Source organism: Equus przewalskii, chromosome X, assembly GCF_037783145.1.
Source record: "Equus przewalskii isolate Varuska chromosome X, EquPr2, whole genome shotgun sequence".
Taxonomy (NCBI): Eukaryota; Metazoa; Chordata; class Mammalia; order Perissodactyla; family Equidae; genus Equus; species Equus przewalskii.
In genome coordinates this window covers 58,574,396-58,597,341 of record NC_091863.1, presented here as the reverse complement: position 1 = coordinate 58,597,341, position 22,946 = coordinate 58,574,396, and the positions used below count along the sequence as shown (strand labels likewise).

Here is a 22,946-nt window from a genome sequence, read left to right as displayed (position 1 = left end):
ACTGGCTCCAGCCACCACCACTACATGCCTTGGCCCATAGCCACAGGACCTAGAGGCACTGCTAAGGACCTCAATAGCCCTGTGTCCATTACAGACTCCCTGAAGCAGTCGCCAAAGACCACACAGTTATTGATACTCTAGACCACAGAGACTTGAGCCAAAGAGACATCATGTCCCCCCAGGCCAGGTGACCCCACACACTACTCCACTTGGTGACCTGTACCACTTGAGTCAGGGTCACAGCATGCTTAATCACGCTGCCACCTGCAAGTGAATGTCTTTATTTACTGAATTCAGTCCGTAAAGCCTAGAAGAGGTGACTATTTCTTTAAATGTGCAGACATTTAGGCAAGCCTACAGAGATCATGAAGAATCAGGGAAGCATGACTCTACTAAGGGAATACAGTAACAGTCCCCAAAGAAATGGAGATCCAGAAATTGCCTGACAAAGAATTCAAACTAATTGTCCTAAAGATGTTCAAAGAGCTACAAGGGAGCACAAAAAATATTTTACCACTATCAAGAAAACAATGAAAGAGCAAAATGAGAAGATCAACAAAGAGATAAGAAACACTAAAGAGAAACAGGAAATTTGGAACTGAAGAATACAATGACTGAATTGAAGAATTCAATAGAGAGCTTCAAGATCAGAATTGACCAAGAAGAAGAAAGAATCTAAGCTAAAAGACAGAGCAAGTGAAATTATCCAATCAGAGAAGCAAAAAAGAAAGAAGGGAAAAGAATAAAGAAAGCCTATGGAACTAATGGAACAACATTAACAAAAGATAAAGAGAACGTAATCCAAGCATACCACTACAGAAAACTATCAATTCACAAAAGAAGGCAGAAACAGAGAAAGAATGAAACAGGAAAACTACAGAAGAGTCAGAAAATAATAAATAAGATGGGATTGGAGTCTGACGCCGTGGCCAAGTGGTTAAGTTTGTGCATGCCGCTTTGGCAGCCCAGGGTTCACTGGTTCAGATCCTAGGTGTGGAGCTATGCATTGTTCATCAAGCCATGCTGTGGTGGCATCACACATAGAAGAACTAGAATTACCTACAACTAGGATATACAACTATGTACTGGGGCTTTGGGGAGGAAAAAGAAAAAAAAGAGGAAGTTTGGTAACAGATGTTAGCTCAGGGCCAATCTTCCTCACCAAAGAAGTAAAAAAATAAAAAATGTGGGATTAGTAAGTCCTCATTAAAAATAATTACACTAATGTAAATGGATCAAATGCACCAAACAAAAGGCATAGAGTGGTAGGATGGATATAAAAAAGAAGACCCAACTCTATGCTGCCTACAAGAGACTCACTTTGGCAATAAGGTCACACACAGGCTCAAAGTAAAAGGATGTAAAAAGATATTCTATGCAAGTGGAAATCAAAATAAAGTGGGGTAGCTATACTTATAGCAGATAAAATACACTTTAAACAAAAAACGGTATTGTGAGACAAAGGAGGTCATTATATAATGATAAAGGGGTCAAATCATCAGGAAGATACAACAATCATAAATATATAGGCACCCAATATTGGAGCATCTAAATTTATTAAGCAAATACTAACAGATCTGAAGGGTGAAATAGACAACAATACAATAATAGTAGGGGAATTCAATACCCCACTTTCAGCAATGGATAGATCATCCAGACAGAAAGTCAAGCAGGTAATGTTGGATTTCAACCATACCTTAGATCAAGTGGACCTAACAGATATTTATAGAACATTCCACCCAAAAATAGCAGAATACACACTCTTCTCAAGTACACGTGGAACATTCTCCAGGATAGATCATATGATAGGACACAAAACAAGTCTTAGCAAATTCAAGAAGTTTGAAATTATAACAAGTATCTCTTCCAACCACGATAATATGAAATTAGAGATCAACAATGAGAGGAAAGCTGGAAAATCAACAATTATGAGGAAATTAACGTGCTCCTGAACAACCAATGGGTCAAAGAAGAAATCAAAAGGGAAATTAAAAATTATTTCAAGATTGGGGCTGGCCCCGTGGCCGAGTGGTTAAGTTCGCGCGCTCCGCTGCAGGCGGCCCAGTGTTTCGTTGGTTCGAATCCTGGGCGCGGACATGGCACTGCTCATCAGACCACGCTGAGGCAGCGTCCCGCATGCCACAACTAGAAGAACCCACAATGAAGAATACACAACTATGTACCGGGGGGCGTTGGGGAGAAAAAGGAAAAAAAATAAAATCTTTAAAAAAAAAATTATTTCAAGATAAATTAAAATGAATACACAACATTCTAAACCTATTGGATGCTGCAAAAGTAGGTCTGAGAGGAAACTGTACAGCAATAAGTGCATATATCAAGAAAATGGAAAGGTCTCAAATAAGCAACCTCACTTTACACCTCAAGTAATCAGAAATAAAATAGTGACCAGAGGGGCTGGCCCAGTGGCATAGTGGTTAAGTTCATGGACTCCACTTTGGTGGACCAGAGTTCACGGGTCTGGATCCCAGGAACAGACCTACACCACTCATCAAGCTATGCTGTGGTGGTGTCCCATATACAAAATAGAGGAAGATTGGCACAGATGTTGGCGCAGGGACAATCTTCCTCAAACAAAAGAGGAAGATTGGCAATGGATGTTAGCTCAGGGCCAATCTTCCTCACAAAAACACAAACCCAAAACATTTGGGTCCAGCCCCATGGCCAAGTGGTTAAAGCTCTGTGTGCTCTGCTTCAGCAGCCTGTGTTCATGGGTTCAGATCCCGGGTACAGACCTACTCCATTTATCACCCATGCTGTGGAGGCATCCCACATACAAAGTAGAGGAGGATTGGCACAGATGTTAGCTCAGGGAAAATCTTCCTCTCTCTCTCTCTCTCTCTCTCTCTCACACACACACACAAATCAGAGATTCTCTATTACTAAGGAAAAAGAGGAGAATGGATATTGTGCAATAATTAGCAATCTCTGACAAAATTACTGTCATCTACATCTTTATGGATAATTCCCCATTCCAGTTGTTCCCCTTAAATTATTCCTCCCCGCACTAGATTAGAATGGCAGAAGCATGTCATCAAAGGAAATAAACTGAGGCCAGAAACTCTAAGTACATTGTGTTTTTGGTTGAAAATAGATTTTCTGTGCTAAGTTTTCCCTGTCATTTCTTCTGAGATTCTTTTTGGGACATCATCAAATATATATATATGCACAGGCAATGGCCTAGGATCAAGAAGACCTAGCTTTTTTTTTTTTTTTGCCAAGGAAGATTTGCTCTGAGCTAACATCTGTACCAATCTTCCTCTATTTTTTTTTTTTTATATATGGGTTGCCACCACAGCATGGCTGATAAGTGGTGTAGGTCCGTGCCTGGGATCCAAATCCGCGAACCTGGGCCACCAAAGCAGAGCATACTGAACCTAACCACTAGGCCATGGGGCCAGCCACAAGATCTGGCTGTTTTTACTTGCTTTTCTAACTATCTGTGTGACCTGTGTGATGTTAGGAAAGTGAACTATTTTGAGCCTCATATTTCTCACATACAAAATTGGAGGTGTGTCTTGTGCTCTCCTTATTTCAATCCACTTCATGGATGTTGTGAAGATTAAATGAAATAAAGAATGCAAAAGTCTTTGAGCTATAGAGTCCAAGTGTAAGAGATTAGAATAAGTACTTTTGGTCGCTATTAAACAGTATTCTACTTGTTTCTTTTGCAAAAGCTCCTGCATCAGTAAGATTATAGAGCTATACATGACACAAGAAGTACCTTGAAATGAATAAAGTCATCTTCACTTTGCAATTATTTCTAGCATCTTCAAGCAACCAAGGGCAAAGTGGTCATCTAAGTGAAATTTCCTGGTGCAGGATGGCCCTAAGAAGCATGTCTCTGCCATTAGCAATATTTCTTAAGAGTCTTGGCATTCTCAGTGTGGATGGACTGTCTAGGTGACAACTTGGATTGGAAATATTTATAACTAAACCATAAGATCATCTGAAAATCACAAGACATTTGTTGAAGTTGGCCACTGCAATTCCCTCTAATTTATCAAATACACAAACAGACATTGATTGCTATTGACAAAACATTTTGCAATTCAAGGTTTCTTAAACAGTCATATTTTGTATAGAATTAGAGGATAGTTTCAAAAATATGCCATTAGATTTGCCATGTTATGTCTTAACTGTGGTAAATGTAGTCATGTGTAATAAACGGTCTTCAGCTCAGCCTTTTGGCACAGAGTGCTATTCACATGACAATATCCTTTAGGCCCTGTGGATGCTGGTGACCTAGCACATCTTCATTAGTCTGGACTGGAAATGTATTGAACAGGTGTTTTCTCTGCAGATTTTCATCTGTCTCATTATAATCTGCTTCATTGATTTCATCAGCCACCAAAATAACAGTGCACAGTAAGCTTTCGGCTCAAATTTGAAAATTGTTGAAATTTGTATTTGTAGTTTCCATATGCTGTGTGTACTCAAGATGCCATATGATTAAGTTTGCTTCTGCTCAACTCAGGTCAATCTTTGCCTGAATGATCTAGTCTAGCCTATCAAAACTGCCAGTTGGTTGTTTCAGTTAATTTCAATATTATAAAACAAGCTCTTTAAACTAATTCATACTAGGTTCGAACGACTTTTAAGATATCCTTTATCTTCATAGATAATGCTTGCTAATTTGAGAAATGGCCTGACAACTGAACCATGGCCTAACATAGGTTATTCTACTGTGGATCTTATTCAAAGTATGGATTTACTTCATTTCTATCACTTACTCTACCTTCCCCAAAATGCAAGGCTTTACTGGTAAAGATTCTATTGATGAATACATCTGAAGTCAAGAGCCCAAAGACTTCTACTTTCTTATCTCTTTCCCTTGCATTTAAGAGTTCACTTTCTTGGGGCCGCCCTGTGGCCCAGTGGCTAAGTTCGCGCGCTCCGCTTCAGCAGCCCAGGGTTTCACTGGTTCAGATCCTGGGTGTGGACATGGCACTGCTCATCAGGCCACAATGAGGTGGCGTCCCACAAAGCACAACCAGAAGGACCTACAACTAGAGTATACAACTATGGACTTGGGGGCTTTGGGGAGAGGAATGAAAAAAAAAAAAAGATTGGCAATAGTTGTTAGCTCAGGTGCCAATCTTTAAAAGAAGAAAAAAAAGAGTTCACTTTCTTAAAAGGCCATAATGATGAGGGTGGATGCTAAGAGAAAGAATGTCAAGCCTTCTCCACCATCCAATCTCTAAAGGAATAGAAATGCATCTCTTTTTTATGCAGTGACTGCACATTGTTAAATTTGGTCCAATTAAATTACTCTAGTCCAGGATTATATAGCTGGTGTTTAAAATTTATGACTGATGATTTCAAATCTCACATTCTTTCGACTAAAGTATGGCCTAAACCCTAAGACTACTGGAAGAAAAAGTGGAAAGGGAGAGAACGAAGGAGAGAGGGAAAGGGAGGGAGAAAGAACAAGAGTCAATCAGACCATGAGGATTCCACATTATTCATACAGATTTCGTAAATCAACATTTTCAATTAGAGCAAAATGGTATGTTGCAATTCCAATGGAATCTTTATATTATTGAAAAACTATTGTCACTTGAGTTTAAACATTATACATATTTATATCTTTTAATGGAGATTTCTCTCAAGTGTTTTAAAATTACTCTTCTTAAAGCCTTATTGTATCTTACTGAAATGCTTAGTTTGATTTTGCACTGTAAATATAACTTATTCTATTTTTCAACTTATGCCATTTATTTGTATGAGGAAAGAAGTGGGGAAAAAAACCCAAGATACTTGTTTTTATTTCTTGATGAACAGATATATGTGATGTAGATAGGTAACATTGAATCTAAGCTCATTGCTTATATGACTAGCCAATCCCTTTCCAAAAAGAAAAAGTTTAAGGAGAGGAAGAGATGCTTTTAAGAATCTGAGAGGAACTTGAACCAGGATTTAAATACGGGTTCTGGCCTAGGTGTTTGCAGCATGTCACCTCAGATAAGTCATATAACCTCTCTGATCTCTAGTTTCTTCATATGTTTTTTTCTTTTCCTAGCTCAGAAGGTTATTTGTAAATTTAACTTATTATGGGCACATATGACCATGCTTCAAAAACTATAAAGAATCTTACAAGGAAAAGCAAAGTAATATTACTATTGAGGTTAGAGGTGAGAAGGTAAAAAATGAGCTTGGACTAAGAAAATAAAAACCTGCACCGCCATTCATCACGCTGGCATAACCACACACGGATAAAGCCAGCTGAACAGTTGACAGGAAACAATTATTTCTCCCAAGGACACACTGCAGCTGAAAAGTTTCATAACAACTCCCTTCTTGAGTAACTACAGCTTTCTTATTCACTGACAACTTTGTCCTCTAAAAATCACAGACTATCAGAAAATTTTCTGTTGGAAATTGTACCAGAAAGAATAAAACATTCAGCTCTTGCCTGGGGAATATAAGTCACTTTGACCCAGAGAAGCAGCTTTGAAATACAAACGAAGTGCAGAGATTCAGATAAGGAGTTTCTGGACAAAATATTACACATCTATCTTACCTTAGTAGTTTCCAAGAAAACAAAACTATTGGTCAACTTCTGCATTCCAGGATCTGATGTTGACCCCTTTACACACACCCTACTTTGCTTTAAAGCTAACAAGACATGGCTTCATTTAAATTTAATTTAAATTTCAACTAAACTTCTTCTTTCCCCCAAATCTTATAATAACTCCATCTTTTCCTTTGGAGAGATGCGCCATGATTCTCCTGACGTACAATCTCCCTCACGGCAATGGTTCAATGATCTTAACTTTGTCAGACTACAGGTTTGTCCCTGATGCTCTTATGGTGATTGGGCTGAGGCAGAGGGAAAACAGATGATGACACAAGTAGAGAAACAAATGACCCTGTACTTGTCAAACAAATGACTGCTTACATCCTCAAGATCTCCTTATAGTCCAAGATGTACTCCAAGCTGAAGCTTTAGTCTTCACATTATTGTTGCAGGCCATAAAAAGGCGGAATGACAGAGAGGAGAAGAGGAGCAGAAGGGACCTCCAGCAGATGAATTAGCTTCCTTTAAGCAACTTTCCTATAAGATCCACAAAACAAACTTCAGATTACATCCTATTAGACAGAACTTAGTCATACGGCTAAACCTAGCTCAAAGACGGGTTAGCAACTATGACCTTTTAACCCAATCATCAATATGTTCAGCTACAATTTGGAGTTATTTAAAAGAAGGGGAAAGTCGATGTTGGGTAGGCAACTAGCAGTCTCAGCCATATGCAGGACCACTGTAGATAGTTGTGCAGGTTTATTCAGTGCATGACTCCATTAACATAAACCAAAATGTGAACGGCATCCTTTGGAGTTAGTTGTTCAATGTGGTGGCCTCAGCTACAGAGCAGTATACTACTTGAAAGCCATATGAATGAGAAGTAAGTGAAAGGAGAAGAGGAAGACGCGAGACATTGCCAAGATTTTAAGCCAGAATGATGGAAAAAATTATGATAAAAAAATGTGTATACAGAAGGAGGCGCAGGTTAGGGAAGAGAGAAGAGTAATATGATTGGTTTGAGATAGCATATATACAAGTCAAATGCCTCATGTGCTGCAGGCCTTTAAAAAAACCTGGAGCCTTAATGATAGCCATATTCCACTTTATAAAGGTGATCTCATATACCTAGTGTTATGACTGCAAACGCCTGTAGAAAAGTAGGCATTTGCCCAGTGGATCTTGTTCGTGAATTAGCTTAACTCCTACTACCCAGTGTGGAAAGGCCTTCAAAATGTAAAATTATTTGGACCATCATTTTTCTTTTCTAACATATCCCTGTCTGGATGGAGAGAACAACAACGGAAAACTTTTGGATCTTACTTCAACCTGATTGTTCAGTGTCTCGATTGTGATCCCAGTGTATTGGAATTATGCCTGATATATAGTAGGTATTTCCTTTGCTCATCTATTAAAAAATATTAAGACTCCACTATATGCCAGCCAGACATTGATCTAGGTGCTAGGCATACAACAGCAAACAAAACAGACAATGTTCCTGCCCTCCAGGGTGAGGGTGGAGGGGACAGTGATGAGTTATAATGAAAAATACAAGGTAAGGGGATAGAGAGTGCCAAGGGAGGTGTTATTTTAAATAAAGAGGTCAGGTAAGACCTCTCTATTAAGGTGATATTTGAGTAGATATCTTTGAGAAATGAATTAGTATCATATGGATATCTGTGGGAAAAGCTTACCGAGCAGAGGGAATATCAAGTCTAAAGGCCCTGAGGCTGAAGGCAGGAGCAACAGAGTAATGAGTCACAGAAAAAGGTGGCAGGGATCTTGAAGAGAATGATTACCCTTTAAGTCATGGTAAAGACAATATGTAAAGGTGTTTAGGAAAAGAATGAATACAGAAACAAATGAATGAACGAATGATAAAGTGAACTCCAGGATCAGATGAAATATTTCAAACTTGTTTGAGTAAATTATAACTTTGTTGGTAATGGCATTGCTAGAACATTTCCTTGAAGAAAAACAGCTATTTTCTTTTATTATATACATAATCCAAATAATTCTATAATGATTCCATGTTAATCCATTCTCTCTCTTACACTGTGCTGGACTAATTTAGAATAAATTTAAGACTATCAAGTTTCAGAGCTGAGGTCCAAGTCCATTCTATGTGAATCTGTAAGGTTTACTGTGTGGCATATAACACTTCCCCACCTAAAGGCTGAACCAACCTGTCACTTGTACAGTTTCTCATCTAACCTAGAGCAAGTTTAATGTCCTAAACTCATTGCAGATTATAAAGAAATGAATAGCCTTTCTGTGTCCAGAATAGATGGATTTCTTTTTAACTAACAATAAATAATGCATAGATTATATTGTCTAAATGAAGAACACAATAGTAAGTGACATGTTTTTATTCCAACACAATGCATTTTAATCACTTAAAAGAAGTAATGAAGAGTCCAAAGGAGAAGCTTGTTATTTCAGACCATATTGACACAGTGTCCAAGAACATGAATTCAAGAAGTCAACTGTACAGTTAGGAATTCACTGAGCACCAGGGTCACAGAATGGAAATCTCCTTCTAGAATTTGAGAAATGAATAAACTGAAGTTAATGAATATGTGCAGGAGACACCAATAACTATTTACCTGCTGTGACAGAGACTGGCTGGGTAGTCCAATAAAAGCTTTGGCTCCTCATCTTCCTGGGCACACACATAGATTAAATTTTCCACCCTCTTTTGCAATTCGGTGTAAGAGCACTGAGTTCTATTTGACGGGCTATCAGTAGAAGATGTGTATCAGTTCTAGGACAGGCCAATGAAAATCAATAAACAATCTTTCATGGGCTTCCCCTTCCCTGGCAACGTAGTTGGCAGTAAGTAATAAGTAATTAAAAATTTCTCTGTGGGTTCTGATTTCCATATTTTTAAAAGATGAGCATAGATTTGTTTTTTAATCACAAAAAGGCACTAAAAGTTCTACCATAAATTTCCTTAGCAAACTTTATCAATGTCCTTGTATATGTTTAAGTTCTGTCTTCCCCACTAGATTGTTAACATACACGGTGTGTAGTATCCACTCCATAAATATATTTAAGTAAATGAATGAATGCAAGAATCAGGTCGAAACAATCCATCCAGAATAAATGCTTAATATTGAATTTACTCAATATGGCACATCGTTTAATCTTCCTTAAACAGTTTTCACTATATCACTAGCCAGAAATTAAAATAAACTTCCAGTATCTTGCCACTACCAACTAAATTAGATCTAAAATCCTTAGCCTGGGATTCAAAGCCTCTCCAAGCCTAAATTTCCTAATGTGTAAAATGGGATTAATAATGCCTACATGTTAGGGATAAGATGGACGTAGGGCATCTAACTCAGCATCTAGGGCTCATTATTGGTGCCCACACTGTGAATCAAATACATATTTTCAACCTCATCCAATTCTCCTGTATACATACATCCTATTACTCATACTTCAGTCAACCTACACTAATCACTATTCCTTAAATATACTCTAAAGGACTATTTCCTGAGTCTCTATCATTTGAATATACAGTCGCGAAGTCTGCTACAATTGAACATCAGCTGAAAATATTATTTGTGATTATTTACTATTGTGATTATATAAGAAAATTCCCATTTTTTAGAGATGCACACTGAAATAAATAAAAGTGAAATGATATGATGTTTGAGATTTGTTTTAAAATGCTTCAATAAAGAAGAAAGGATAAATGAAGCAAATGCGTCAAAATCTTGATAGCTATTTAATCTGGGTAACAGGTATATAGGGGTTCATTATTATTTCTACCTTTGTCTATGTTTAAAGTTTTCATAATAAAAAAAGACAATTTAAAATAAATGTACCATTGGTGAGTGTGAGCTCGGCAGGTGAGCAAGTGTCCTTAGAGTTCATGATCTCATCCAGGATTAAGAGGCAATAAACTTATTCCGATGGGTGGCGGGGCACGAGGGAGAATTCCCTTGTTTATCTTCCCTAAACCAAAGGATGGCAGGTAAGCCTCAGTGACTTTGGGGGAGAAAAATGACCTTAAGATTGACAAACTTTTTAGAAGTCTTAGTTTTTTTAGTAAAAAGCCAAGAACATGTGCATTTTAAATTATTGTGATTTCAATTTTTAAACATTATCTAAATTTTCAAAATTGTGTAAGTTTGGCAAGATATACTTCAATGTAAATAGAAAGGATGTCATAAGAATCCTAAATCAAAGGTCCATCCTCTCTAAGTTAAGGCAGTTTTATTTCCTTTATTCTCTTTACAATGTAAAGATCAATTAGTAATAGATATTAGAGCTTTCAATGATTTAGCCTAAAAAAACTTTTATGCAAGTTTCAGGAAGATAGAGTAAAGCCTTAAAAATAAAAAATAAATAATAAAAAACACTTGAGGAAAATGTGTCAGCCAAATCTCAGTTCATAAGAAAGGTTAAGAAACTAAAATATAACTTTAAAACTCAAGACAGTGATATCCTATAGTGATTATACTGCAATGCTTTTTAAACAAGTATCAGTCGCATATGCAACAAGGAATCTCTTGCAGACACAGAAGGAAAAAGACAAAGAAAAATTGAAAATATTCTGAGGAGCTTAAACTAGCTCAGTGCATCACTCCACAATAGAATGCTCTTACTTACGATTATTAAATACTTTGATTCCTCATCCAAATTATTTGTCTCTATTCTAGCAAGAAGCTGATTCTACAGTAGGAATGTGGATTTTGGAAAAACAATGAGATTCATAATCAAAAGATGTGGATCTCCATCCCAATACCACCATGTATGTGATGGAGGGCAAACTACTTTATGACTTAAGTCTCTGTTTTTCAATTTATAATATGATAACATAAATACTGACTTCAAGAAAGTGGAATTTATGTTGAGGAATTCAGAGAAACCCTGAGTAGAGCAGGGAAAATCTAAAGCTAGCCAGTTATATATGGTCATTATGAGAGCAGTACAATTCAGGAGACCAACAACATGTAGATATTTATAATGTTTCCATAATTCTAGAGATAAAAACATGTAGGCATGGAGAAATGACCATTCACATAACATACATTCATGCCTTAATTCTGAATGATCAGTTAAGATATCGACTATCTGAATAAAGAATATATGAGAGCAACTGTGGTGTACCAATGTGGGGTAGTGAGAATCGCCCATACTGAGTGCAAGCAAAAAATGTTGTATTATCTGTAGAAAACCCAAAAACAGTAATGAAACCAAAAAACACCTGGTCTGCTTTAATTATCACCATGCTGCGGCAATTTTAAACAATGTCAGTGATAAAATATGCCTCTCCAGAAAAACCTTTTCTTGGTCTAAGGTCTAGTCAATTGATAAAGTTACTGTTAAGTTTTATTAATATATATGTAAGCTTCAAATGAGCACATATTCATTAATAAGCACTGTATTGTACATATAGAGAACTCTCCGTTATATGAATGACACCTGACACACACAGACCCAGCTAACAAGCTCCTTCGAAGAGTAAGTTCAAAATGGTTTAGAATCACTGAAGCCCATTTTAGGTGCAATTCATGTCTCCAATCATCTGGTACAATATATCCTTGTTTAAACTATAGTTTCAAAATAAATCATGACAGTGCAGTGAATGTCTCCACTTTTGGAGCAGGGCTCAGTATGCTTTCTTCTTTAGTTTCCTATTGCTGCTGTAACAAACTAACACAAACTTAGTGGCTTAAAACTTCAGAATGGCGGCAGTTTCCCTTTATGTAAATGCAAAAATTAGTCTGTGCCCTTTCCCTGCCTCCAAAAGATGTCATGGAGATCAACAACTGGAATGGTACCATATTCTGAATAAATCATACATGTTTACATACTATGTCAAGCCTGGCCTGATATCATCCCCCAAATAATTCAGAGCAAGGGCCCAAATCTCAAACTTCCTGGCCTCTAACTAACTACAATGTTACCACCTATCAATAGGATCACCCCCACCTTCCAGTTTCCAATAATATGTTCCTTACTTCCTTTTGAGCCCTCAGGAGCGGCATCCTTAAAGTCCATATTTCCACTGACAGTTTGTTCAAGGCAATTTAGGCTTTCTCTATCATGCTCCTCAAAGTCCTTCCAGTCTCCACTCACTGCCTGATTCCAAAGCCACTCCCACATTTTAGGTACTTGTTACAGCAGCATTCCACTTCCAGTACCAAAGTCTGTAGCAGTTTTCTACTGCTCTGTAACAAATTACCACATATTTAGTGGCTTAAGACAACACCCATTATTATCTCAGTCCTCTGGGTCAGGAGTCCAAATATGGCTTAACCGGGTCCTCTGCTCACGGTCTCACAAGGCTAAAATCACAGTATTAGCCAGGACTGCAATCTTATCTGAGGCTTGAGGCCTCTTGCAAGCTCACTGGTTATTGGCAAAATTCAGTTCCTTCTAATTGCAGGAGCGAAATCTCCATTTTCTTGCTGGCTGTCAGCCTGGGAGTACTCTCAGCTCCCACAGGCCACCCTCAGGTCTTTGCCACATGGCCCCCTTCTCTCTCAACATGGATGTTTACTTCTTCAAAGCCATCAGGAAAACATCTGCTGCTGCTTCTTGCCTCGTTTAAGGATTCACCTGATTAGGCCAGACCCACTCAGGATAATCTCCTTTTTGATTAACTCAAAATCAAATGGTTAGTAACTTAAACACAGGAATGAAATCCCCTCATATTCACAAGTCTTTACCACACTAACATGAGAGAATTATACAGAGCATGTATGCTAGGAGTGGGAATCTCGGGGCCGTCTTAAGAATTCTGCCCATTCTTTCCCCTTTAACCTTGGATGATGCCATGGATTCCTGGCCTTACAGTGCATCTGTGTTATTATTCCCCTTCCTTTTCTGTTTTTATCCCCCAGTCCTTGGACAGATGCCTCTTGCTTTAAAGCAGTCTGACTTTCAAAGGTATGTTTCTTATTCTCTGTAAAATCAGAGAGAAGTCTTAAGTCAGTTTTCTTGCTGAGAAACCTGGAAAAGGCCACCACAAGCACAACTGCACGTGGCCAGCAATCTTTCTTCTTCCCCAGTCCCTCTAGCAATGTGTATGGACATGTTTGCAGATATTTAAGAATGGGTGAACTAGAGAAAATTAATACAGTAAAGGAAGTTCTTAATTTTAAAAAGTCTGCCTAGTATGAAGTATTTAACACTCTCTTATCCCTTTAAACATACATTTTTATAAAATGAAAACTCTTACAAATGTTTTAAATATTTTTAAGAACTGGCAAAGGAGAATTCAGAGAAACCTACTGTCTTTTGTGCACAATTGTTGCTGCTAGCTGTGTGCATCTCTAGTTCAGCACTTGCCTAGGAGACAACTCATCAATTAAGTTTCATTTTTATTTTTCTCCTATGTCCACTGGGGAAAAAAAGCCTCATTTCCCCCTCCTTCTCTGCTCTGCTAAATTCTTTCTTGCATGATCCTACTGTAGTTAGACATTTAAGAGTACTTACTGTATGCACTATCAATACTGTGACTTCTAACTAGTTTTAGCAATCAAGGTCAGTATGTCTATGGGGACATGCACAAACTTTTATAGATATGTGAAGATAACTGAAACATGCACTCTTAAAAGTCATTAGATGAAAAGGAACTCCCCCTCAACCATATAAAATCAACTGGCCTATTTTTGGGGTATGACAAAATATCATTTAAAAATATGTTCATTTTCTGTTAATGTATAAATGTATGCTATTGTTCATAGCATTATAAAAGGGAAGCCAGCCTACCAGGCTTTATATTTAATTATTAATTCCTGCTAGCTTGGCTACCAGAAGAGATGCAGGTACTGAAGCAGGTCCAGTCTCCGGCTCCTCTAATGTAAACTGGGCTGTGTTCACTAGTCTGACAGGTTCAGGCTGCTGCTATTATCCCCACAGAGCATTTATCAAATCTTTTGCCAGATATATCACAGAAAATCAGAAAGCTATAGTCACTCAAATGGCAAGAGTCAACTCTTAAACCATGTACAACTTAACAGGTTTGAGGGAAATTCACTACAGGAAACAGTGAGAAGCATTAAGAAACAGGCATAAATCATTTTATATAAGACATGGTGAAAAGATTATATACCTGAAAAAAAAAGTAAAGTGTCAAATAATTTTAAATACTTTTTCAAAGTCAATCACAGATATCTAGCCATAAGAACCACGAGAAATTTATTTACAAACTCTCTTACTCAACTGGTGGTGAGAACCAAGAAACTATATACCAGGAAATAATTAACTAAGACACCATTAATAGTCTTCAAGCTAGTTCATGCAAGAGAACAACCAGAGCAACTCCTGATTATGAGGCTAGAAAGATGTCCTTCAATTGCACAAGGACATACATTTAACCACAAGGGGTCTTTGCAAGTAGCATCATGGTACTTGTAGGCTCAGTTGAGTCACGGCTTCTAGTATGTTGTTCCCTGTCTACCTTACATAGCTGTTTCCCCACTTTTGTTGATTTCTTTGTTGGCTTCTTTCTCTGTTTCTCCTCCACTGTCAGCTCCTTTCTCTCCTCCATTATTGGCTCCCTTCTCTTCTTTGTCCTTAACACTGGTATAAACTGCTTTGTTACAGCCTTCCCGGTTTCGAGCAATTTCAATGGCAAAAAATTGTATCCTGGGAGCTGAAAGGTGAATAGAATTGATTATTGTCCTAGTCACAGTTACTTCTCTAAACCTACTGAAAATCTATTGACAAAGCAGAACTAACATGCAGAGCACTCCAGTCTAGTCACAAGCTTCAGAGACGTGGAATTCTCATCCGATATTAAATGAGACTGAAAATACGGAGCTATCTTATCTCAGTTACTCAAGAAACAGTAACATAATTTGTAAAGATATAACAAATAAGATGATCCTCAAACTAACTATCCATGTTACTGATTCATTAATAAAACCACATCCCTCACTCTCCTTATAAAGAAACAATTCCAGAGGCAAGAAACTCACCAAAGATAGTGTTTTCCTCAGTGTAGCCCTGAGAACAATCCAGTCTCAGCAAAGTGCCATAGTTGAAGTCTTCTACAATCCCGTCAAACTTCAAGCAGAATGGTCTCCACTTCTACAAAGGCAAAAAAGATGCCTTAGCTGACAAATGCAGGAAGCTGGTACAGTCAGGCCAGGAGAGGGGCTTCCACTCTCCCAGTAAGGAAAACCACCATAGTAAAAGAGACTAGGATTGAGCTGATTGCTAGTGTCACTAGCAGCAAGTTTTTGTGCTATCAATTGCGTCCTCAGACTGGTATTTCCCAACATAAATAATATTTTAACCTGACAAGATACTTAAATCCTTGGCTACAGAATTAAAATTTGATTTCTTGAAAAAATTCGGTTTTATTTTTAAGTTATTGGCTAGCTCAGACCAAAATGGTTATTCATCCCCGCTGACACACAAATGCGACAAAGAAGGCAGGAACTAGGCCCAAAGTCAAAGCTAAGTTTTAAGAAAGAAGTCCATCAGTAGAGGCAATTTTCCAAAGATCAGTAACAGACTGCTAAGAGTTACAAGTTTACATTCTTCATAAGCCAAGGCCTACTCTCAGGGAGAAACTGTGCCCAACTCTAAGAGTTTTAGTTCTCTGTAAAAGCACAAGACAATCAAGCAAGAAATGCGAAACTCAAGTTTTCCAGTTATCTATGGCCTGTGATAACGTGAACCTAAATCCAGAGAATGCAAACACCTCCCTGTACCTTATTCACCAATCCTCCATCCAAGACTTCTGGCTAAACTACTCATGCAAGTAAATGTATTCCTCCTGGCCTGAAAGGGCTGGGTGGGCAGGGATAAATGTCCAAGGCAAAAAGGAGAAAAAAATAGATTTAATGGACATGAAAAATCCATAAACCAGAAAAACATTTATTTCATAACTTACTTATTAGTTGATTATAACTACATAAAAGCCCTGGTTCTTTATGTATTTTCCTTACAGCAAAGCAAAAAGAGTTTAAATGTATAAAAATGTATTCACAATCAATAATTGTTCGTCAGATACTAGGAAATATTTAAGAGAGAGAATTCTTACCTCTTTAGCTGATTCTGATTTGAGCTCTTCTGGGTCCAATACATCTATCCTGAGTTTCTCAAAATTTTCCCGAAACTCAGAATAGATTTGGTCATCCACTTTGGTGAGTTTCAGGAACTGTGGGTCAACTGATGAAATCAGCTGCCAGACAATAAGACAACATACAGATGTTAGTGTCTAATTTACTACACTCCTATCCTCTCTTCTCCAGAAAACCCCTATGGTTCTCAGGGCAGAAGAATTCATTAGGAAGTACAGACAGCCTAGATCTCAGATGAAATCACGACATAGTTTTAAAGGGTCATAGGGGCTAGCCTAGTGGTGCAGTGGTTAAGTTCACACGTTCTGCTTTGGCTGCCTAGGGTTCCCCGGTTTGGATCCCGGGTACGGACATGTCACTGCTTGTCAAGCCATGCTGTGGTAGGCATCCCACATATAAAGTAGAGGAAGATGGGCACAGATGTTAACTCAGGGCCAGTCTTCCTCAGCAAAAAGAGGACTGGTGGCAGACGGTAGCTCAGGGCTAATCTTCCTCAATAAATAAATAAATAAATAAATAAATAAATAAATAAAATGAAAATAAAGGGCCATAATATACTACAATTCCTTCCACCTATTCAAACTCTTTTGGTCCCAGTACTGCCTGGCTATTGCCCTCTGTGGACTGTTCATTCAGTCAACTATGGGCCAGGCACCTTTTTGCCAGTTAGCAACAGAACACTGGGCAAAGAGGCACAACTCGTCATTGTCAAAACAAAATTCACTTCTACTTCCCTCCTGTGCTGCCCCCACCCCGGGTAAGATCTTACAGTAATAAAAACTACCTCTAAAACACAACTGTCTAACTTGCTAAGAATAGTGATTAGCAGAGCACCATATATTACAATTACATGTTTAATTCTGCTTCATTCTGAAGACAGACAACTCACCTTGTAGTAGACTTCAGCATGCTGCATTGCTCTCATGGCCCAAGCCATCTCAATATCAGGCTGCAAAGGAGTGAAGAAGGCCAGGTCAGCAATCTCCCAATCCCGCTACTAGAGAACAAATTAAGGAAGTCTGTGGATGTCTAGTTAATGCTCAAGAGGGGTACCAAATTTGGTGTTACTGTCAAAGGGTAAAAATTGGACTAATGGATTTGGACAATATAATAATTATTTTGTCCTATGACAACCAAAAGAGGCTCCAGCCTAATAAACAGAATGAGCCACTGGCTATCTTTTCCCAGCAGCTAGCGAAAGCGTGGGAGAGTACATAAAGCAGTAGATAAATTGCCTTCTCAGGACTAAGTTAAATCATTGTCAAACTGAAATAATATACCCACATACACCGAGTTGTTGAAAGGACAAAATAAGATAATGGAAATAAAATTACTCTTCACTTTTAAGAGGGTAGCATATCTTACTCATCTTTTGTTTTTATCAGATAGCCAATTATCCACCCTAAAACACTTAGAAATGAATCAATTCCTTGAAGTAGGCTAGGTTATAAATAAGCTTTACCAAGCCCCCACCACCTGTTCCACTGGAATCTCCCACTCCAAATAAAGAGATCTACTTCACTGATACCAGAAAAAGCCATTTGCATTTGTACCTCCATGCCTTAGGCCACGCCCTTTTCCTCAATGCCAATCCGTGTCCTTTGTCCACCAACACTCTGAGGATCCAGTTTGAGATTCACTTCCTCAGTGAAGTCTTCCTCTACTGTCTTGGTTCTTAGGAATTTCTTCCTCAACTAAAATCCTTTGGATCTTATGTCCTGATCCACTCACCTAGCATACATCACATTCTTATTTGATTTGTTATTACTGTTTTCATGTCCCTGTGTCTTGTATCTCAAAATACATCACGTGCTTTCTAGTTAAGGATCTAAACGAGACACAGTATAAGCCAATGCAACTTTCCTGCACAATGGAATCACTCAGGGACCTTTAAAAAATACTGATTCCTGATTCTCACCTCCCAGATATTCTGATTTAATTGGTATGGATTACGAACTAGGCATCGGGATATTTAAAAGCTTCCCAGGTGATTCTTAAGTGCAGCAAAGTTTGTAAACTACTTCCCCTGGCATTGTTCCCGCCTTTGCGGACCAAAAACGTTAGAATGAACTGAAAGGCGCAGTTTCTGGTGGACGTGGAGAGGATCCACAGAAGATATCAGGAGGGGGGATTACAATTTCATGACAGGCCCTGCAGACATCCCAGGCTAACTGAGTGAGTGGGAGCTGCGGACGAGTCATACTTACATCGTTGCTGTAAGATTCGGCTGGGAGAGAAAGAGCATGTGCCACTGACACCAGCTCCCCGGAAACCTGGAAAAGGAAAAAGAGAGGGGAGGGAGAGTTCAAGGATCAGCCCCGCACAGCTTCCCCACTCACCGACCGCACAACAGCGGCTCACCGGCTCCTCCGTTCCACTAGATGCCTCCATGTTGCAGCCCACAAAGCGTGGCTCCAATTTCCCGGAAATGACTTCTGAGCGCCCGTTCCGCGGATCTTGGCGAGGGACGCTCCCATTCACGTGCGCCTGCGCGCACCCTCCCTTGCCTGTAGGCGCCTGTCGTTGGCCCCTCCTCACTCGCTCTGCGCAGAAGCAAAGGTGTTGCCTAGTTGCATAGCCTGAGCAGCTTCAGGAATCTGGAGTGGTTAAGTGGTCAGTGATATCGGAGGTGATCATAGGAAAAGCCTGAGTTAAAGTAACGCAGCTTTCGCAACAGCGCACTCTCCATTTGTGCACGCGGGCACACACACGCACACACAGACTCCCAATACCCCAAAACAAGTAGTGAATCGCAAACAGGCATGCAGCTAGGCAGGGGAGTGGAGTGATGAAGAATTCAGTCCCTGCCCTAGAAGAACTATTTACAATGAGGGAGCAGACAAAGTGGGGATCACATGGTAGCATATCATATATTGTAGGAACACAAACAGGGGATACCCTAAGGCAGTCACAAAAGGCAAGGAGCCAAAGCAGGCAGGGAAGGACACTCCAGGCAGAGGGAAGCGCGTGTACAAAGGCATTCAAGAATTAGACATCATGGTACCTTGCCAGAAATTTCAAACACACAGCTGGAGCAAGAGTGTACTCATCTATGATTTGGGGACAGCAGAGGCTTTGCAGGCTGACTATTAGGAAGCTGAGACTTTACCCTCAAAGCAATGGTAAGCTACTGAAGGCCTTTATCAAACTTGTTTTAAGAAGATCACTGAAACACAATGTGGAAGATAAATTTGAGGAAGGCAAAACTGGAGGCAGAGAGACCAACTTGAAGACACCAAGCCAAGGCACTGACAGTTGAGATGGACGTTGAGAACTAATAAGGGAAATAGAATCAATAGGACTTTTTGACTATTGGATATGGAGGATAAAGAAGAATTAGATTCCAGTATGACAACCAGGTTTCAGAATAGGATCGGGGCATGAATGTCGTTGAGCTAGAAAACACAGGAGGAGGGATGATGAGCATAACTTGAGGAATTGAGTTTGGATCGATGACAAAACATCCAGGGCATTATGGGAAGACAGAGAAGGGTCCTAAGCTATCCTTGGCATGGTGGAATCTGCACAACTCCTAAAGTAAACACACCTTAGGCTAAGGTTGGAAGCTTCTGATGCATTAAGTTCCCAGGAAAATACTGGGAATTGTGATGTAATATTGCTCACGAGAAAGAGTAGGGAAATTATCATTCTGTTAACTGCTGAGTCTGGATCACATGGGACTCGGATTGTCCCATACCAATCAGCCAGTCAATGTGTGTGTGTGTGTGTGTGTGTGTCCGTGTGTACGCGCATATATGTTTAAGAGAGAAGATGCCTCCCCAGGCACACCAGGGGCAGTTCAAGGGGTCTGAAGTCAGGCCAGATTTAAAATTGCTTCCTGCTTGGAAATTACCAACCTTACTCTCCTGTTCAGTCTCAGGGCCATGACAGTTTATGGTTAAAGTATGTCATCTTTTTTTTCAGAGGCACCTGAGTTTTATTATCTGTGTGACCTTAGGCAGGTTTCCAAAGTTCACTGAGCCTTGGTTTCCTCACTTCAAAAGTGGAGGTTATAGTCACACTTGCCTCCCCCGCTTGTTTTAGTGATGGAATTATATAACAAGTGAACGAATGAGCTCTTAGCGCAGGGCCTGGAGCCCGGTGAGTGCTCAGTAAATTCCACATCACTCAGAACGCCATGGACTTTCCGGACGCAGCTCACACTGACGCTCTGAGATTATTTTCTGCAGAGGTTCCTTTGTGCCACATCTGCTAAGGGAGAGGGAAGCCTGGGGCAAGCGGAGAGGGAAAATAGGCATAAGGTAGCCCTGGTACTTGTGGATCCAGCGGCAACTTCCTGGTGCAGCGGTGAGCTAGGGTTGTCACGTTGGTTGGGCATAGACCCCAGTCGTGCCTGTCTTGCTGCAGTGTGTCATAAGCTTTCCTCAAGGGACGCTCTGAATGCTCCACTAAGCAAGCACCACACCAGGTTATAGCCAAGGCTTTGGGCTGTAGAGGCAGCAGCCCTGGGTTTCAAGAAGAAAAGTGAACTGAGCCCAGGGCTGGTCTCTCTATATAGTCACTCTTCTTCCCTTCTTTCCTTCGTCTGGACTTACTCACTCTCTCTCTCTCCTCTCCCTCTCTTCCTTCCTTCCTGCTTTGCCTTCTTATACTCACCGAGCAATTTTTCATAGAAACATAAAACAGCTTTTAGTGTTATTAACTCTTGATAATCCAAGCCCCATCTGGTGACACAGGGGCATCCTTTCTTCTGCCCACAGGCTCACGAGTTGCACTGATCGCCTGCCGTCAGAGGGAGCCGTTTGGGCTGTGCCGAGTGACTTGCACTGCCTCGTCGCTCTTATGGAAACAGCACGTTCAGTTTTTCCTCTCAGCCCCTCATTGGATTCATAGTTGATCCCATGGGAACTGGGCCAGGGGACAAACCTGAGTGAAGGATGTAGTCTCATCCTCAGAATCACCACTTCCTTCCAACAGCCGCAGTGCTGTGAGTGCGCCAAGCTGGGATTCCTGTCTCTTTCTTCCTTAGGATGTCATTTCTTAGTATTCTTTTCAGTCCCTGAATCAAATAGTCCCGGGATAGGAAAGAAATGGCACGCCCCCGTGACTAAAGTTTTGTATTCCCTAGCTAATATGAGGTTAAAGCATCTTTTTCCATGAAGGATGGGGTATGAGGGTAGGGGGCAGGGGAGCCATTTCTGCAGGTCACCACACATGCTCAGCAATGCCTGGAATGCAGCCAGGGACACCATTTAATCTCATGGTAGTAGGATACATGCTGCATTATCTTACTGCCATAGGAAAGGGACTACTGGCAAGTAAATTAAGAATGAAGAGTCATTATCCATTGGTTGTGGAATTATGGGTGATTTTCTATTCATTCTGGTAACTTTCCCCTTCTTTCCAAGTTTTCTCTGGCAAAGATGTCAGGTCCATATGGTGGGTTAAATACAATACCAAGCTCTGGAATCTGGAAGGAAGGGCTGGCAGTGCTGGTCAGAGAGAGAGAGAGAGAAACCTTCTGGGCCTTGACCCTGAACCATCAAGTAAAAATTCACAACACTCAAACTATTTGTGCCCCATTGGCTTCACTGTGCACCTCCAAACTGATGAAATCTCATATCATGGATACCAGGGACCTGGATTTCCAAGGATCCACTCGTCATAATGTTTTGGCCTGACCAGGGCATTTTTCAGGTGATTCTGAGGGATCAGTCGTCTAGGCAGGACACTTCCAGGTGGAGAAGGCTTGGGGATGCCACAGTGCCCTTGAAAGTCTAGCCTTTCCTGGATTTCACACTCCCCTTCCCCATCCTGGGTTAGCAGTGCAGGCTATGGAAGATAATCCAGTTAGGGTGGAGACAGTCATACTGGACAGTGTGGAGGAGGGAGCCTTGGAAGTTCCGTGGATTCACCTGGGTAGGGAAAACCAGAGATAGATGGCCTCAAGGATGATGACTGTTGATTCCTAGAAAGGCCGCAGTAAATAGGCTCACAGCTGCTTTTGCTGGCAGGCAATATGGATGCACTAGGATGCAAGGCAGCCCTGTCACCGGTGGTATATCGCCAATGTCACAGTGTCAGTGGGGCTGGTGACTGGATTTCTTCTCAGAAGGTGAGCTGTAGAACAAGAGTCTAGCGTCAGTGAGACAGGTACACCAGGGATGTTATTGATAGAAAGTGTAGCAATATACATAATATTTGTGCATGGTCCAGGACTGTGCTGTCAGTGTATGTGGTCCAGAGGGGGGGTGAGGCTTATCAGTGGCAGAAGATTTATGTTTCACAAATAGCCATAAAAAGGATCAGCCCCACCTTCCAAAGCCTGAAACAACTGAGTGCCTCCATGCCAAGGGCTAGCCCTACTCAGCTGCACTCCTAAGAGAACT

At 40.1% G+C, this 22,946-nt stretch overlaps 1 protein-coding gene across 3 annotated transcripts; it reads right to left on the bottom strand.

Annotated features, from left to right (window-relative positions):
* Nucleotides 1-8,895: 8,895 nt before the first annotated feature.
* Nucleotides 8,896-22,677, bottom strand: PBDC1 (polysaccharide biosynthesis domain containing 1). 3 transcript variants are annotated; one of them, XM_008511366.2, is made up of 6 exons: nt 18,958-22,677; nt 18,804-18,869; nt 17,486-17,545; nt 16,557-16,697; nt 15,484-15,595; nt 8,896-15,158 (listed from the first exon to the last, which is right to left on the bottom strand). In XM_008511366.2, exons 1-6 carry the CDS (start codon nt 18,985-18,987, stop codon nt 14,965-14,967), a joined length of 603 nt encoding a protein of 200 aa, XP_008509588.1. In that variant the 5' UTR covers nt 18,988-22,677; the 3' UTR covers nt 8,896-14,964. The 3 variants fall into 3 exon arrangements, with proteins under 3 accessions (XP_008509588.1, XP_070461888.1, XP_008509590.1); XM_070605787.1 differs by lacking the exon at nt 15,484-15,595; XM_008511368.2 differs by lacking the exon at nt 18,804-18,869 and having other exon boundaries at nt 18,936-19,081.
* Between the last annotated feature and the right edge of the window lie 269 nt (nt 22,678-22,946).